The 17,604-nt window shown below is 46.4% G+C and overlaps 1 protein-coding gene across 3 annotated transcripts; it reads left to right on the top strand.

Moving 5' to 3' along the window:
• Nucleotides 1-1,033: 1,033 nt before the first annotated feature.
• On the top strand, nt 1,034-16,134 carry MSL1 (MSL complex subunit 1). 3 transcript variants are annotated; one of them, XM_032279772.1, is made up of 10 exons: nt 1,034-1,816; nt 2,341-2,436; nt 5,202-5,425; nt 7,971-8,353; nt 10,263-10,310; nt 10,764-10,828; nt 12,092-12,159; nt 12,579-12,703; nt 12,872-12,944; nt 13,623-16,134. In XM_032279772.1, exons 3-10 carry the CDS (start codon nt 5,223-5,225, stop codon nt 13,711-13,713), a joined length of 1,056 nt encoding a protein of 351 aa, XP_032135663.1. In that variant the 5' UTR covers nt 1,034-1,816; nt 2,341-2,436; nt 5,202-5,222; the 3' UTR covers nt 13,714-16,134. The 3 variants fall into 3 exon arrangements, with proteins under 3 accessions (XP_032135663.1, XP_032135661.1, XP_032135662.1); XM_032279770.1 differs by having other exon boundaries at nt 1,034-2,436; XM_032279771.1 differs by lacking the exon at nt 10,263-10,310 and having other exon boundaries at nt 1,034-2,436.
• The last annotated feature ends 1,470 nt before the right edge of the window (nt 16,135-17,604 follow it).

Here is a 17,604-nt window from a genome sequence, read left to right as displayed (position 1 = left end):
AGCCGAGATTGCGTCACTGCACTCCAGCCTGGGCGACGGAGCGAGACTCCATCTCAAAAAAAAAAAAAAGTTTTTTTTACGAGTTCTTTGAAGACTTGTTGGCTTAATTGCTTGGACATAAAGACACACATACATGAACTTGGAGAGATAGAAAGAAGCGCTCAACACAGAACACCCTAAGTATCCCTACTCCCTTTCAAGGACTAAATCCCTTCAGAGATTTCCTTTGCTTCAGTCCTTCAGCAGCCTCCCGAAGATGCTAGGAGTCCTTTAAGAAGGCTGGGAAGATGGCCGTTGGGAAGAAACTGTCGGTAGCTGGCAACTTCATCCCAAGGAGGCGGTGGCAATAGCTCCCTGGGCAGCAGACATCATGGATTTTCCTCCCTCTGGGAAGCAGAAGTCCCTCCGTTTCTGGTTTGGATCCCTTAGAGACAAAGAACTTCATTCTCTCCCATACCCGAGTGGGACTGCTGGGGAGGAGAGGGGGTAGAGGGGTTAGACTTCTATCCCCATCAAACACCCGCGGGCTCAAAGAGGAGCCCGGATCCTGACTGGTCCAGGAGGCTGCGGGGCCACGGGGCCCCCTCCGGCGTGGGCCAGGCACGTTGCCAAGGTGCCCAGGAAAGGGGCCGCCCGGAGCAGGCAGGGGACTTGGAGCGCTCCGGACGCTCCCACGGAGGCCACATAGGCCGCCCGCACCCCCCTTCCTTCCTCTCAACTCCATTCTCTCGCGCTTCTTTATCCCGGGGAGCCTCCGCTTTCCCTTTCTCCCCGCGGCCGCCCTCGCCCTTCTTCCCCCTCCTGACCCTCCCCGGCTCGCCCCTCCCTCGGCAGCCCACCTTCGCCGCGCTCCTCCGCGCGCTCCTCCGTCCTCGCCCCTCAGCCCTGGCCTCCCCTCGCCGGCCCCCGGCCCCCGCGCCCCCTCCCTGCCCCCCTCTAGGCGGCGGCGGCGGCCCCTTTCACAATAGCGCGGCCCGCCTCCCTTCTCTAGGCTCCCGGTGCACTCCCACCCGCTCCCCTCCCCGCGCATGCGTCCTCCGGTCGGCGGCGGCTGCGGCGGTGGCGGCTACCAGCGGCTCCGTTTTTTTAAAGGGAAACGCTGAGGCGCCGGGGGTGACTGTGGGGGAGGGGGACCCCGAGCCGCGGAGACCCCCAGGGGAGGCGACAGACCCCCCTCCCGGAGTAGGAGGGCTTTGGGCGGACCCAGCCCTCCACCCCCTCCTGAGGAGGAGGGGGGGGAAAATGGAGGCTCGGGGCGGCTGAGGCGAGCTCCGGGGCGGGGGGCCGGGGCGGGGAAGGGGGGTGCAGGGTGGGGAGACGAGGCGGGCCCGGCCGGGCCAGGGGGGGCCGAAGCGAGCTCCGGGGATGAGCTCGGGGGCGGCTGGGTGCGAGCTCCTGCCTCTGAGGCGAAGGCGGCGGCGGCGGCAGCAGAGGCGGCGGCGAGGCCCCCATGGGCCGGCGGCGGGCCTCAGCCGCGGCCTCCACGTCTCCGCACGCCGGCGGGATGGCGCCCGGGCCCCGGAGGAGCCGCGCTAGCGGAGGCCTGCTGCCGCGCTGCTGAGGCGAGCCCGCCAAACTCCCCTCCCCCGCTCGGTCCTCGACCCCCCGCACCTCGCCCCTTCCCCACCCCCTCCTCCGCCTCGGTGCCCGGCGCTGCTCCGGACCACTATGACCATGAGATCCGCGGTGTTCAAGGCGGCCGCGGCCCCTGCCGGCGGCAACCCTGAGCAGCGACTGGACTACGAGCGGGCTGCGGCGCTGGGCGGGCCCGAGGACGAGCCCGGGGCGGCCGAAGCCCACTTCCTCCCCCGGCACCGTAAGCTCAAGGAGCCGGGGCCCCCGCTGGCCTCCTCCCAGGGCGGGAGCCCCGCACCTTCCCCAGCCGGCTGCGGCGGCAAGGGCCGGGGCTTGTTACTCCCGGCCGGGGCGGCCCCGGGGCAGCAGGAAGAGAGCTGGGGCGGTTCGGTGCCCTTGCCCTGTCCGCCCCCAGCCACCAAGCAAGCCGGCATTGGCGGGGAGCCCGCCGCCGCCGGAGCCGGCTGCAGCCCCCGGCCCAAGTATCAGGCGGTGCTACCCATTCAGACGGGCTCTCTCGTGGCGGCGGCCAAAGAGCCTACGCCCTGGGCTGGGGACAAGGGTGGGGCGGCCTCCCCCGCTGCCACCGCCTCGGACCCGGCGGGACCCCCACCACTACCTCTGCCCGGGCCGCCACCCCTCGCGCCCACCGCCACCGCCGGGACCCTGGCGGCCAGCGAGGGCAGATGGAAGAGTATGAGGAAGAGCCCTCTCGGGGGTGGTGGTGGCTCGGGAGCCTCCAGTCAGGCCGCCTGCCTCAAACAGATCCTTCTGCTGCAATTGGACCTCATCGAACAGCAACAGCAGCAGCTGCAGGCCAAGGAAAAGGAGATAGAGGAGCTGAAGTCTGAGAGAGACACGGTACGGGAGGGGTTAATGTGCTTTCGGGCCGAGGAGCGAGTTGTGCGCATGCTCGGGTGGAAGGGGGCTGTAGGAGGTTAAGACACCCCCGGGTTAGGGGTAAAGGAGGTTGGCCACCAGCAAAGGAGTATCTTAGGCGCTGTGTCTCCGGGAGCCAGGCTCACAGACACGTTGGGTTGGAAGGAAGGGCCAAAGGGCAACCTCCCAGGGGGAGGGGGAGGGGTTTCAGTTGCTAAAGGGTTAATTTAAAATGACAGCCCCAGACGTGTGGGAAAGACGTTTAGAGTGGGAAAAGACCTGATTTGTGAGGGGTTAAAAATGAAAGGGTGGGGAGTAGGTGTTGTGGTATAACTTATGGAAGGGTTAAATTAAAGAGCGATTGCGTTATAGAAATGCACGGTGGAGGAGAGGGCTGTAGCGAGCAGCTGTTGCTCCCATCACGGCTGCAGCATCTTTAGCTAGGAAGGCAGTAGGCCTTTTTAGTGGGGACAGGGTTAGAGGTGATTTACATGGAATCCTATTTTAGTTTTCTTAAATGATATTAAGAGAATCATTGCCTTTGATTTCAGACAGTTTTTAATAGGAACCTGAGTTCTAATACATGATCCACTCACTGACCAGGTCCCTTGTATAAGCATGGTGTTTGAAGCTGGAAGATTTGAGGGCATCAGGGAAAAGTAAGCTTATTAAATGTATTAAGTAGACCTCCCCATCCTTATTTTAGAATCTTAGGAAGTAGGAAAGTCGTTTATTATTTCTTTACTTCTGAGGAGCTTGACGACACAGGCTTGTTTTTATTGCAGCAGTAGTTAAGGGCACCTCCGCGTTAAAACATATTCCTTCAGATATGAGGGAAGCTGCGGTGGGGGTGTTACTGTGCTAGCATACCTTACAGCTGCCTAAAAATAAACATGGTTTCTACAATTGTTGTGTTCAGGCTGCAGCAGTCTCTCCCTCCCTCTCTCCCCCCCTTCCCCTCTCTCTCTCTCTCTCCCCCCCATCTCCATCTATCCCTCTCTCTTCTTTCTCTCTCTCTGGCGTCGTGTGCACTAAGAGCTGAGCAAGGGAGCAGAGGGCTATTCATTTTGTTTGCTTTCCAAATGAATCGCATCGGGTGGCTCTTTTATTGGAGTATGCATTCTGCAAGGTGGATTGGGAGCTGGGGCAGGTCTCATTAAAATATCTCATGGTGTTGATTTGTGGAAGTTACTCAACATGGAGGTGGCACTGCTCAGCTACTGTACTGCAGTCTAGGGGTGTGATGGTACCGTAATTACAACACATCATATCCTTGTATGGGGGGGTGGGAAGAGAAGAACCAGCGAAGAAGAAGAAATCAAGGACATGTCACCCACAAACGGTGGTTAAGGGCTGTGAATCAAAATATATGTAAGGAGATGAAATGAGAGTATGGCTGACAGAAGGGTTCTCTGCTGATTGTGGAGGTTTCTGCTCAGTTCCTGAGGTAATGGCCCCTTTGCAGGCTTTCCTAGTCAGGAAAAGTGGGGTGAGTTAAGGATAGAGTGTCAGTCTGGACTTGGTACTCACTGCTTCTGTTGTATATTGCAATTTTAATGTTGTTTAGGCTTGTTTCACTTATTCCAGTTGTTTGGCCTTGTGTGAAATCTATGCAATGAGTGTAATGAAGGCAGCATTAATATCCCTGTCTAACCCAGATAAAATTCTTGACATAGAGTATAGGGAGCACAACACCTTTTCTCAAAACTAATAAAAAGTTTTCAATGATAATACACTTCCATTTTCTGTTGAGTTTTATAGTCCTTCCTTTTAACTAAAAGGAACTTTGATTTTAATAAATACTTAGATGAATAGGTATTTTTTATGTCACCTCAGATATAAAGCAATGTGTATATGTCATGATTGTTGGAATTTATGGGTACTGATTTCTGTTTTCCAAATGAAATGTTCATTGTTTTAAAAGTACCCCCTACACACGCCCCTTTCAAATAACACCACCATCCCTAGTGGCACTGTATGAGTCTTAATTCCTTCTCAATGTACTGTTTGCACTTTGCTGTTGTATATAGAGTTTTGGAGTAGAAGTAGAAAGGATAGAATTTGGACAATCTTAGGGCCTCTTAAAAGAACATGTAGGCTGGGCGAGGTGGTTCATTCCTGTAATCCAAGCACTTTGGGAGGCCGAGATGGGCAGATCATCTGAGGTCAGAAATTCAAGAGCAGCCTGACCAACATAGTGAAACCCCCTCTCTACTAAAAATACAAACATTAGCCAGGCATGGTGGTGGGAGGCTGAGGCAGGGGAATTGCTTGAACCTGGGAGGCAGAGGTTGCAGTGAGCCATTGCTCTCCAGACTGGGCTACAAGAGCGAAACTCTGTCTCAAAAAAAAAAAAAAAAAAAAGAACATGTATACAGTTAATTCTAGAAATTCCCAAACCAACTTGGAGCCACATGGGTAGCAGTAGTAGACACCATGCCATTAAAAGACATGTTATGGCCCCCTCCCAGTGGAGAGGATCTCCTTACAGAAGAATGAATTACAAATTCCCCCATGCCTCTTCCCATCTGGATTAGCCCTTAAAATTAAACAGTATACCTTGTTTGTTTTCTGTATTTTGTTTGAGGAAAACTGTTCAGATTAATGTCTGCCTATTTAAAAAGTTGAGTTGATGTGATATGGTCCACAGAAACAGGCAGAAGACTACTGTTTCCTAAATGGGGCTAAGTATCTGTGTGTTTAATTTTTTGTGTGTTAAGTCTGCATTTTGCTACTCTCTCTTTTAGCTCCTTGCTCGGATTGAACGTATGGAAAGGCGGATGCAGCTGGTAAAGAAGGATAATGAGAAAGAAAGGCACAAGCTGTTTCAGGGCTATGAAACTGAAGAGAGAGAGGAAACAGAGCTATCTGAGAAAATTAAACTGGAGTGCCAGCCGGAGCTTTCCGAGACATCCCAGACTTTGCCTCCCAAGCCTTTCTCATGTGGGCGGAGTGGAAAGGGACACAAAAGGTGTGCTGGTAACTTTGTTTGATGAGGACATTTGTTACTAGTGATTCAGAATAGGGGATTGGGATTTATGAATTGATTATAGCAATCATAACTTGCTTTAGAAGTCTTCTATGCTGGCTGGGCAAGGTGGCTCACTCCTGTAATTCCAGCACTTTGGGTGGCTGAGGTGGGCAGATCACTTGAGGTCAGGAGTTTGAGACCAGCCTGGCCAACATAGTGAAACCCCGTCTCTACTAAAGATACAAAAAAAATCAGCTGGACCTGGTGGCCAGTGCCTGTAGTCCCAGCTACTTGGAAGGCTGAGGCATGAGAATCACTTGAACCTAGGAGGCAGAGGTAGCAGTGAGCCTAGATCATGCCATTGTACTCTAGCCTGGGTGACAGAGCGAGACTCTGTCTCAGAAAAAAAAAAAGAAGGCTTCTATGCAGAATCTTGAATCATTCTTATGCAGACTATAAATGTCTGTTTAGGAATATTTTGGTCACAGTAATAATTACCAAATGCAGCTTATATCATAAAGAGAATGGGCAACAAGTGTAACAGCTGGGTTTCTTAAAGAAAACTATAGCAATTCACTTCAAGTTAGGAAGTGTTAAATTCCTTTATTTTGTTGGGCACTGGTAGACATAAGAAAGTAAAATAGAGGCCAGGTGCGGTGGCTCATGCCTGTAATCCCTTTGAGAGGACAAGGTGGGGAGGGAGGAATTGCTTGCACCCAAGAGTTTGAGACGAGCCTGGGGAACATAGTGGGCAACATTTTTACAAAAAATCCAAAAGTTAGCCGGGCCTGGAGTTACCTGTAGTCTTAGCTACTCAAGAGGTTGAGGTGGGAGGATGCCTTGAGCCTAGGAGGTTGAGGCTACAGTGAGCTGTTATTGCACCACTGCACTCCAGCCTGGGTGACGAAGTAAGACCCTGTTTCAATTTTTTAAAAAAAGGTAAAATAGAACTGTCTTTGGACTCAAATTAAGTCCAACTGTAAGGATGGGCATAAATTTTGAAAACTCGGAATTCAAATGTAGTAAAATATGTAGATGTACAACACCTGATAAAAACTTAAGGTTTTTTGTTTCTTCATTTATTTGAGATAGGGTCTCTCTCTGTCACCCAGGCTGGAGTGCAAGTGGCACCAACATGGCTCACTGTAGCTTCCACCTCCTTGGCTCAAGTGATCCTCCTATTTCAGCCTCCCATGTAGATGGGACCATAGGCACTCACCACCATGCCTGGCTAACTTTTTTCACTTTTTGTAGAGAGAGGCTCTCACTTTGCCCAGGCTGGTCTCGAACTTCTGGGCACAAGCTATCTTTCCACGTCAGCCTCCCAGAGTGCTGGAATTATAGACATTAAGCTAAGTTTTGTAAGATTCAGGGATATTAAAGATTATTCTGGGTTAGAATTGTGAAACTCTAGGAAATCAATCTTGAAAAAGAAGTATAAAATTTAGTTTGGTCAAGAGGAAAGGAGATGACTTTCTTGGGATGTGGTGTAGGGGAAGAAGGGAGGAAGAAAGAGGTTAGAGAATACCAGCAGACAGCAAGAAAAAGGAAATAAAGATTGTAATTAACATGGTACACAGTTGAGGGGAAAAGGAAAGAGACTGATCTCTGAGCTACAGGAAATAGGTATTACCTAATGAGTGGCACCTAATGTGGTACCTAATGTTGGCTAAAAGACCTTGGATAGTCTTTTTTTTTTTTTTTGAGACAGAGCCTCACTTTGTCACCCAGGCTGGAGTGCAGTGGCATGATCTCAGTTCACTGCAACCTCTGCCTCCTGGGTTCAAGCGATTCTCCTGCTTCAGCCTCCCAAGTAGCTGGGATTATAGGCATGTGCCACCATACCCGGCTAATTTTTGTATTTTTTTTTAATAGAGATGGGGTTTCACCATGTTGGCAAGGCTGGTCTGAAACTCCTGACCTCAAGTGATCTGCCTGCCTCGGCCTCCCAGAGTACTTGGATTACAGGCATGAGCCACTGCACCCAGCAGAGCTTGAACATTCTTAAGCATGGAAACTCACTTGTTCAACAAACATTTACTGGCTGGGCACAATGGCTCACGCCTGTAATCCCAGCACTTTGGGAAGCTGAGGTAAGTGGATCACCTAAGGTTGGGAGTTTGATCCCAGCCTGAACAACATGGTGAAACCCCATCTCTACTAAAAATAAAAAATTAGCCGGGCATGGTGGCGCATGCCTGTAATCCCAGCTACTCGAGAGGCTGAGGCAGGAGAATCGCTTGAACCTGGGAGGTAGAGGTTGCGGTGAGCCAAGATCGCGCCACTGCACTCCGGCCTGGGCAACAAGAGTGAAACTCCACCTCATAACGAAACAAAACAAAACAATATTTACTAAGGGCCCATTATATATACTACTAAGCCAGGGCTGTTCCTGCTAATGACTGCCAAATGAGCACCAGAGATTTAGGTACCTGGTCATTTTGGGGCAAAAGAACCAGCTTATTCTTTTGCTCCAGAATGTGTTCAAATTAGATTTTATTCAAGTGTCAATAAATTTTATGATGTTTTCTTCCCTATCTAATAGGAAATCCCCATTTGGAAGTACAGAAAGAAAGACTCCTGTTAAAAAGCTGGCTCCTGAATTTTCAAAAGTCAAAACAAAAACTCCTAAGCACTCACCTATTAAAGAGGAACCCTGTGGTTCCTTATCTGAAACTGTTTGTAAACGTGAATTGAGGAGCCAAGAAACCCCAGAAAAGCCCCGGTCTTCAGTGGACACCCCACCAAGACTCTCCACTCCCCAAAAGGGACCCAGCGCCCATCCCAAGGAGAAAGCCTTCTCAAGTGAGATAGAAGATTTGCCGTACCTTTCCACCACAGAAATGTATTTGTGTCGTTGGCACCAGCCTCCCCCATCACCGTTACCATTACGGGAATCCTCTCCAAAGAAGGAGGAGACTGTAGCAAGTAAGGCATAGAGAACACTTGCTCTTATACCCTAGTGGTGGCGGTCAAGCTAACAAGTGTGAAAATGCCTTTGGCATTTTTTAAAAAGTGCAATCAATAAAGCAGAGTTCTGTCAAGAATGAGTAAGTTAACAGCCAGAGACAGACACTGTGCAGGCATTGCAAATAGATGGAATTACAGCAAAATGTGCTCAATGTATTTGCCTGCTTACAACACTGGGAGATGTGTTTGCCAGTAAGTTGCTCATCACAAGAGCACCAGACTTGGGGGTGTAATCTCCGGCAACTTGCATGCCCTCTGAAAGAAGGGTTTTCTGTGCTGTGAAATGCATAGAACTTATACTTTGCCATGCACGACTGTTCCTGCAATTGATATTGTGTGAAATCTGGGAGGGTGGTCTTTGGGTGTTCTCAGGGGCCAATGGTAATTTTTGGGTTGGGGAGCCAGCTTGGGGTGGGGAATTTTCACCTGGGCCTCCGCTCTTTAACTATATAAACATTTATCTGTATCTCTATGTCCCGGTCTGGGGGGCAGGAGGAATCTGCCAAAGACCAACACTCTTTCTTTATCTTACTATACTTCACAAAGGTTCTAAAATGTGAAGAGTTTACTTGGATTGCAGTAGCCCATTGGTTGTTCATATATTTAAATAAAATGGTCTACAAACTATTTTTCAAACAATAAGGACTATCTCGGGATATCTGAGCTGCTTGGGGATGGTGTGGGGTGTGGGACCTTGGTCTTCATTCCCTTTTTTTCTTTATGGCTTCCACACAGAGACGCTCCCCTATCTTCTACATCAACCAGTAACTGGAATGTGCCTTCAATCATGTAATATTAGTAGTCTATGTCAGTCACTGCGGTTACTCTGGGGTAATGGTTGGGGAGGCCTTCTAGGATAGAGCCGTAGTCCCAAGTTTCTACCACTGTGTCTTGCCTAGCAGGATGGGGATAGAAATCCATTGCGTGATACAAGAGCGTTCTCCAGGCTTTGTTTGGCTGTTTTGGTGACAAAATTAAGTGGGAAAGCTAGATTAGTCATCTTAATTATCTAACATCTATTAGGCCTCACACTTGAGTACATGAGATAGATCAGGATCCTGATCTAGGTTCAGATTTTTTGTTGGTTCAGTCAGTTGAACAGGTTCTTCCTTAATGGTTAACTTTTTGCTGCCATGGCAATGCTGCGTAACAAGTTAAGAGAAACCATGAAGCAACTTCCCATCCGGGATTGGGTAATGGCTTGGTCCAGAGCTGTTCTGTGTGACTGGCTATTTTTGAAAATCCTGTCTTCCCTAGTACAGACAATTTCAAACACCTCTGAGACTGTGGGCATAGTGAAACAAAGGAGTCTGACTGGGGAGACCCCAGCCCCTTGAGGAGCCTGAGTTGTGAATAAACATGGGAATCCTTATTCTTGATGCCCCTATCTCAAGAGGAAGGCTCAATGGCTTGTTCTAGGGGAGCCAAAGTCTTTGTGCATGTTGTTCAGGCTGGACCAGCAAGGTAGTTTGTTTGGAGGGAGGAGGGAGCTGTTTAAGAAGACTACATATGTAAGTTTTGAGAACACTGATCTTGTATTTGAAAAATAGGGTCAACTTTTACTCACCTGCCATGTTCTGAGTTTAAGGTTTGATATCCTTGGCCATCAACTGTTGCAGGGAAACCACCCTAAATAATGAAGAAAAGAAGTCGTCTCAGTGTAAAAAAAAAAAGTGGTGGGCTTATTTTCTTTTCTTTTGTCTGTTGTTCCCTCTTCCCCTCCCCCAGAGAGAAATTCTCAAAAGAACAACTCAAAAAACAAAATGGCTTCCTAGTGAGAACTTCAGTGATGATCCTTTCCTCCATTTGGGGTATGGGCTTTTTTTCTTTTTACACTGAGATTATTCTTCTTTCCTGCATTATTTAGGGTGTCTGATGCCATCAAGTGTTGCAGGAGAAACTTCAGTCTTGGCTGGTGAGTAGAATAGGAATTATGCTGGCTGGGCCTGGGGTGGGGGTTGGTGGGATGGTGGATGGTTGGGAGCTGTGTTCCCCATCCGCTGGATGTGGGAGAGTGAGATTTCTTGGCATATGACTGATTACACTACTGTAGACTTCAAAATGACAACACATTTCAGTTGTTTTTCAGGAACTGCAATAGCATCCATTATATGAATTGTCAGGTATTGGCTTAGGGTTTTTTGTGATCCTGTGTTTGGCAGACTGCAATGGCATTTTAGGTTCTTTTATACCATAGCAAGGACACTGAATATGGCTTCAGGGAGGCCATAGAATGGATTCCTATCACTTGGTAACTTTGTCTCATCTGGGGAGAGACCTCTTATCCTAGTAAATAGTTGTGCAACTTTGGATTTAAGGGTGGTTCCACCCCTCCTCCCTTTCTTTTTCTCTCTTTTTTTTTTTTCAGTTCCTTCTTGGAGGGACCACTCAGTAGAGCCTCTAAGGGACCCAAATCCTTCAGACCTTTTGGAGGTAGGTAACCAAGAGCAGTCAATTCAAGAGAGTTAGAGATTAAATAGAAAATGAGGGTATAATTTTGAAAATCTCATAGTACTATGCATGAATTAATAGAATTTTAAGGCCAGACGGGAACTTGAAAAATTATCTAGTCCAGCTCCTTCATTTTATAGATAACAAAACCGAGGTCCAGAGTAGTTAAGTGATTTTTTTAAAATAAATAGCTAGGTAGTGTTCAAAACAAAGATAGAGTTTATGCTAAGTACAAAGGTTAGGGCTGGGTGCAGTGGCTCACACCTATAATCCTAGCACTTTGGGAGGCTGAGGCAGGCAGATCACCTGAGGTCAGGAGTTAGAGATCATCCTGGACAACATAGTGAAACCCCGTCTCTACTAAAAATAAAAAAATTAGCCGGGCGTGGTGGCGCAAGCCTGTAATCCGAGCTACTTGGGAGGCTGAGATAGGGAGAATTGCTTGAACCCGGGAGACGGAGGTTGTGGTGAGCCAAGATGGCGCTGCTGCACTCCAGCCTGGGCGACGCAGTGAGACTCCATTGCAAAAAAAAAAAAAAAAAAAAAGCAAGCATGTACCCCCTCAGCCATAAAATTATGTATTCCAAGCTTATTTGACTCATAAAGTTTTGATTTTTTTTTTGAGACAGAGTCTCAAGTCTCAAGTATCACCCAGCCCAGGCTGGGGTGCAATGGCATAATCTTGGCTCACTGCAACCTCCGCCTCCCAGGTTCGAGTAATTCTCCTGCCTCAGCCTCCCAAGTAGCTAGGATTACAGGCATGCACCACCATGTCCAGTTAATTTTGTATTTTTCAGTAGATATGGCGTTTCTCCATGCTGGTCAGGCTGGTCTCGAGCTCCCGACCTCAAGTGATCCCCCTGCCTCGGCCTCCCAAAGTGTTGGGATTACAGGTGTGAGCCACCTCGCCTGGCCTAAAGTTTTGATTAAAGTCAGACTTTTACAAAATATGGAGGCAGGGAGGGTTTATGGCAGTCTAGGGGTTTTAGTTTGATAAGATGTTTACCTTGGAAAGTTATGGAAATCATTTTGAAATTTGGAGATTCTAAAAGGGTGTAGATGGGGAAAGGAGTATGTGTTTTGTGGATTCTGTTACCAGGAGGTTCCCATGCTATCCATGGAACCCACAGACTCAGGTAGAACCGGAAGGTGAAGGATTTTACGTTCCTGGAAGCTGGAAATTAGTATATGTATATAACTAATATATGGTGATAAATAGCTTATCAGCTGCTTTACTTTACACAGAACCTGGATGACAGTGTGTTTTCAAAGCGGCATGCAAAACTGGAGCTGGATGAGAAGAGAAGGAAAAGGTAAGGCCAGAGATGTCCATCCTGGGAACAACTGAGCCCTAGGACCTAGGACAGAGATCAGGGAACCTGATCTCCTTCTTTCATGCTATGGAGAATCTTGGAATGCTTGTCACTCTTACATTACTGGCTCCCTGGTTGGTTGAATATCTTGGTTGGAAATGGTAGTTGTTGTAGGTAAACATATTTGGCCTGTTTTTCTTTGTGTATGACCTTCCTCCGCTCTACTTTCTGTGGAACACCAACACATGATCTAGACAGTAGACCTAAACAGCTCTCTCTTAACCAGGCAGTCATTTCTCTTTACCTTGTCAAGAGGAGTCAGCAAGGGTCTTCCTAGCATCTGGATTGTGTGAGTTGCTTTTACAGGGCAGGTTTTGGGTAAACAGTAATGTTGGGTTTGTTTGTCTTGTTTTTCCCAGATGGGATATTCAGAGGATCAGGGAACAAAGAATTTTACAGCGACTGCAGCTCAGAATGTATAAAAAGAAAGGAATTCAGGAATCTGAGCCTGAGGTTACCTCATTTTTCCCTGAGCCAGATGATGGTAAGTTTTGTCCATCTAAAAGAGTAGGTTTTTCAAAGAAGAAGGAGGGTACAAGGCTCCAGGGTACAACTTGCTCTGAATGAATGAAGTGTATTTTGGAGCAGATATAGTTTCTAGACATTTCCCATCTGGATTACTAATAAGCTCCCATTTGACTTTCTCCCATAGTTGAAAGTTTGATGATTACCCCCTTCTTGCCTGTTGTAGCATTTGGACGACCATTACCAAAATTAACTCCACAGTAAGTATAACTTTTTTTTCTCGCCTTCCAGGTAACTTGCACATCCCTTTCAGACTTCATGGAAGCCTAGATATGAGGTGGAACCAGGTGGCTTAGGGATAGCAATGGGTCTCTGACAAAAATGAGGCTACCTGGGCAACTAGCTTTTGCAATGATAAGACTCCCAAGAAGGCTGGGCACGGTGGTTCACGCCTGTAATTCTAGTACATTGGGAGGCCGAGGCAGATGAATCATGAGGTCAGGAGTTGGAGACCAGTCTGGCCAATATGGTAAAACCTCGTCTCTACTAAAAATGCAAAAATTAGCCAGGCATGGCATGTGCCTGTAGTCCCAGCTACTCAGGAGGCTGAGGCAGAAGAATCACTTGGAGGTTGCAGTGAGCCAAGAATGATGCCGCTGCACTCCAGCCTGGGCAACAGAGCGAGACTCCATCTAAAATAAATAAATAAAGAAAGATTCCTAAGCCAATAATTAAAAGGATTGCTTTTTGAATTAGAAATAGATGATTCCATCACTTTAATGGTACACACTTGCTCTGGCTTTGAGGCAGGAAAGATACTCCAAACTAGTCAGGGATAGGAGCAGTAAGGGGCATAGTGACTTATTTGTACTTGCTATCATGTCCACACTGAATCCCTTCTAGTCTTCCAAGTTGATTTCCTCACTTTTTTTTGCCAGGAATTTTGAGCTACCCTGGTTGGATGAGCGTAGCAGATGCAGGTTGGAGATCCAGAAGAAGCAAACGCCTCACCGGACGTGTAGGAAATAGCTGTGCTGGCAAGAACCCTGTCTTCAGATAGTTGTAGCATGCCATTCCAGAGAGTGGCAGAGACCTGTATATGTGACCTTTGTCCTCACATATGTTATCACTTGCTGATAATACCCTTTCATACTCCCTTGACTTTGTTTTCATCACTCTGATTTCACAAAAAGACTTTCATTCAGCTAATTGTGAGTTATGGAGGGTGACTGGGATTTCTTTTCCCTTTTTTGGGAAATGAACTCTCAAGTTGAATCTATAGGATGGCATATTCAGAAGTTTCAGGTGTCTGTTTCTATACATTTGCCTATGTTAATGGGGTAAAAGGGCTTTCTTCATTAGACACGTGGAAGATGAAGCAACCCCTTCCTTTAGAGCTGTGCCTGCATGGCACTCTCCTCTCCGTGGTACACCCTCCTTATAATGGGTATAGTGGTTTTTGCCCAAAAGTAAAACAAAAAACCTCACCATGAGCTTTAGGACCAGACCAGATAAGTAATGACAAGTGAAGCGATGAAGCAAGTCATCTTCACAGAGTAGAAAAGACATCGGAGAGTTTGTAGATAACTGTCTGAAAAGATAGTTGTTTTCTTGAAACTATTCTGTGATATAGCCATGTGGGAAGGGATGTTTGACTGTGATTGTTTTCTCAGTTAATGGGTAACTGAATTTGTTTCCCTACCCCTCAAAAAAACAAAATCTTTAGAAAATGGGGGTGGTTAGTTTCAGAACAAGTTACAGCTGTAAACAAAAGCAGTTAGCATTTGGGATGGCATGCCAAAACCTGTATAGATGTCCTTGTATCACATCACTTCTCAAGTATTCCTTCATTGGGCTTCATCCTTCTAGCTGAGCTCTTGAGTAGAGACTTAGGGAGGATAGGGGGAGAGTGGAAATAGGTGCTTCCTTTGGCTGGCAAGTGTCTACATCTTGAAACAAACAGATGTACCTAATGAGGTTCTCCATTCACTTTGTAAAAATAGATTTGTATGTGTGCCATCTTGGTCCTCTCCCCTCCCCTGTTTTGTTAAAATATCAGGCTAGCACTCTCAGGCCACTTTGGTCTCAGTGTAAGATCCCTATTAACTATCTGAAAGGAAAATAGAGCCAAGACCTCTGGTCTCAAATATATAGGAATTGCCTTTTTTTAGTCTTCAGGACTATTGTGTGAAAACAAGTAGGGGTCTAATCTCCTAGAAGGTAGGGACTTTTATCATTGAAGAGAATATGTCCCCAGATTATTAGCACTTTTAGAGGAGAAGCCAAGGTATGTAGGGTGTGTGGCCGGCCCATCAGTGGAGCATGAGAATGGGATACCATTGTGGGAAGAGAAGAAAAGTTCCTCAGGGGCCTCCCACTGCTAAAGCTTTTTGTGAGATATTGATCTGTGCTTCCTGGATTTTACTTTTAAAGGAATTATTCTGGCAGCACATGGAGTATTCTTGGATGATCTTGCTGCTCTTATTTCTCCTTTTGTGTATGTGTGTGTGGCTATGGGTTTTCATTTGTAACTCCATCTGCTTAGGAGAGTGGGCTCTCTATAAGGGAACCTGCTGTGAACTTTGTTGCAGCAAGGATGTAGAGAGAGGTAGGACTTAATTCCACTAGCGGCTCTCATCCCACACCTTAAGGAGAAGATATCTAGAAAAACTGGGCCAGATTTTCTTTGTTCATCATTTTAATGTGGCAGGCTGTTCAGTTTTCTTATTCTGACCTATGTTATATTTCTTCATAACGTGTCCAAAAAGAAAAAAGACCCACCCAATCAGTGTTTCTTGACTTTGTTTTTTGATCCCTCTCAGTTTCTTCTTGATTTCAGCATGTATTGGATTCCTAATTTTGGATACAAGTTAGCAAATTTAACCATTATGTTTGTACCCTACCCAGGGGACTCCCCAATTTCTGACTTGAACTAGACTGAGAGGAATCTACAAGGTGCTATCTGGCCAGACTGAAGGAGATTCTATTTCCTTGGTTCTCCCTCTCCCTGAGGACCTCTTACTTTATTGTCCCCTCTTCTAGGTTAATTCTCCTTTGATTTGACTTTGTTGAGAAGGAGGTTGGAGAGTAGATTAGTAAAGTTCCAAGAGCAAAATTACAGTGTGTTAGAGTGTGGGGGGAAAATTAGTCTTATTTTTCCCTACATGGGATACAACACTGTGAATTCAATCTTCAACTGAAGGCCCTGCAGTTCTCCTAAAACACAGTTGTTTGTTTTTCTTTAACAAAGTTTAAGCTAGTGTTAATAAATTTTAAAAAAAAGAAATTGCTTGTCTGTCTACTTCAACTTTGTTTTATGCCCATTTCATATTGTTGTCTGTGTTGTAATTCATAACTTTTGATACCATTTCTGATGTGTAAAATTGGTTGTCTTGTAAATATCTTATAAAGAGTTCAATTGTAAATAAACTATTGTGGCTGTTAATTTTTTGAACTTCTGCTTCAATTTATTATATTTATTGGCAAACATTAAACAATTCTGCTTGTATATTTGAACCATTGGAAAAAGAAATCCATTTTCATAATAATAAAGAATAACATTATTTTCCCTTTTATATAAGGTACTCACTTCCATTTGTGTATAAGTAGAATGTATGTTTCATTCTTCTTTATCCAGTGTACTTCCTTAAGCAAAATTAGCAGCTTGACTGGGTGCAGTGGCTCACACCTGTAATCCCAACACTTTGGGAGGCTGAGGCGGGCAGATCACTTGAGGTTAGAGGTTCAAGACCAGGCTAGCCAACACGGTAAAACCCCGTCTCTACTAAAAATACAAAAATTAGCCAGGTGTGGTGGCACACACCTGTAATCCCAGCTACTTGGGAGGCTGAGGCAGCAGAATCTCTTGAACCTGGGAAGTGGAAGTTGCAGTGAGTTGAGCTCAAGCCCCTGCATCCAGCCTGGGTGACAACAAGACTCTGTCTCAAAAAAAAAGCCAGGCACAGTGGCTCCTACCTGTAATCCCAGCACTTTGGGAGGCTGAGGCAGGAGGATCACCTGAGGTCAGGAGTTTTGAGACCAGCCTGGCCAACATGGTGAAACCCTGTCTCTACTAAAAATACAAAAAATTAGCCAGGTGTGATGGCAGGCACCTGTATTCACAGCTGCTTGGAAGGCTCAGGCAGGAGAATCTCTTGAACCTGGGAAGTAGAAGTTGCAGTGAGCCGAGATCAAGCCACTACATCCAGCCTGGGTGACAGTGAGACTCTGTTTTAAAAAAAAAAAAAAAAAAGTATATTTAACAATTTTAGAAACATGATTATAGGATACTTGGTCCTTGATGTCTAAGTTATAGTTGGAAAGACCTTAGAGGTCATCTAGTGTGACCCCTGGTACGTGATTTTCCCTTGATAACATTCCAGACAAGTGAATTCCAGCTTCTGCTTCAACACTGTTTTTCTACATACATTTTTCCCCAAAGTGTTTGAAAATTCTTGCTTGTTGACAAAATCTAACTGCTTGTAACTTAAACTCATTGGCTTTGCTTTGCCTTCTAGGATGATGACAAAAAGATAAATCCCTCCTTTTGTTCATAGTCCCTGGTTAAAGACTGCTGTGGCTATCCCAAGTCTTCCCTTCATGCTAAACATTCAGAGATCTTACAATTGTTCCTTGAAAGAAAATATTCTGATTTTTCAATTCCCTCTAGAGGAGTGAACAATTTATCCATTTCCATTTAAAAATTGGACCCAGACCAAACAACTGAAGGACAAAGTGGCAGACTACCATTTTCCTTATTTAGACACAACTTGGCAGCCTTATTTGCACCAATTTAGCCTATGATCAATAAGATCCTCCAGGTCTTTTTCTTTAATACTTATTAAATCATATATCCTCCATTTTGAAGTCAGGCAGTTGGCTTTTGGAGCTGGACTTAAAAGTTGTCACGTTTGGCTACCT

The sequence above is a fragment of the Sapajus apella genome, unplaced genomic scaffold, assembly GCF_009761245.1.
Source record: "Sapajus apella isolate SASKATOON/1434 unplaced genomic scaffold, GSC_monkey_1.0 scaffold12, whole genome shotgun sequence".
Taxonomy (NCBI): Eukaryota; Metazoa; Chordata; class Mammalia; order Primates; family Cebidae; genus Sapajus; species Sapajus apella.
The sequence above is the reverse complement of the archived record's forward strand: the minus strand, read 5'-3'. Positions and strand labels throughout refer to the sequence as shown.

What these genes read in the sequence shown, in the direction of transcription:
- MSL1 (XM_032279770.1), top strand. Translation starts at nt 1,669, where the DNA reads ATGACCATGAGATCCGCGGTGTTCAAGGCGGCCGCGGCCCCTGCCGGC. An exon ending in GATGAGAAGAGAAGGAAAAG is followed by an intron (nt 12,160 to 12,578) that starts GTAAGGCCAGAG and finishes TGTTTTTCCCAG; the next exon opens with ATGGGATATTCAGAGGATCA. An exon ending in TTTCCCTGAGCCAGATGATG is followed by an intron (nt 12,704 to 12,871) that starts GTAAGTTTTGTC and finishes TTTCTCCCATAG; the next exon opens with TTGAAAGTTTGATGATTACC.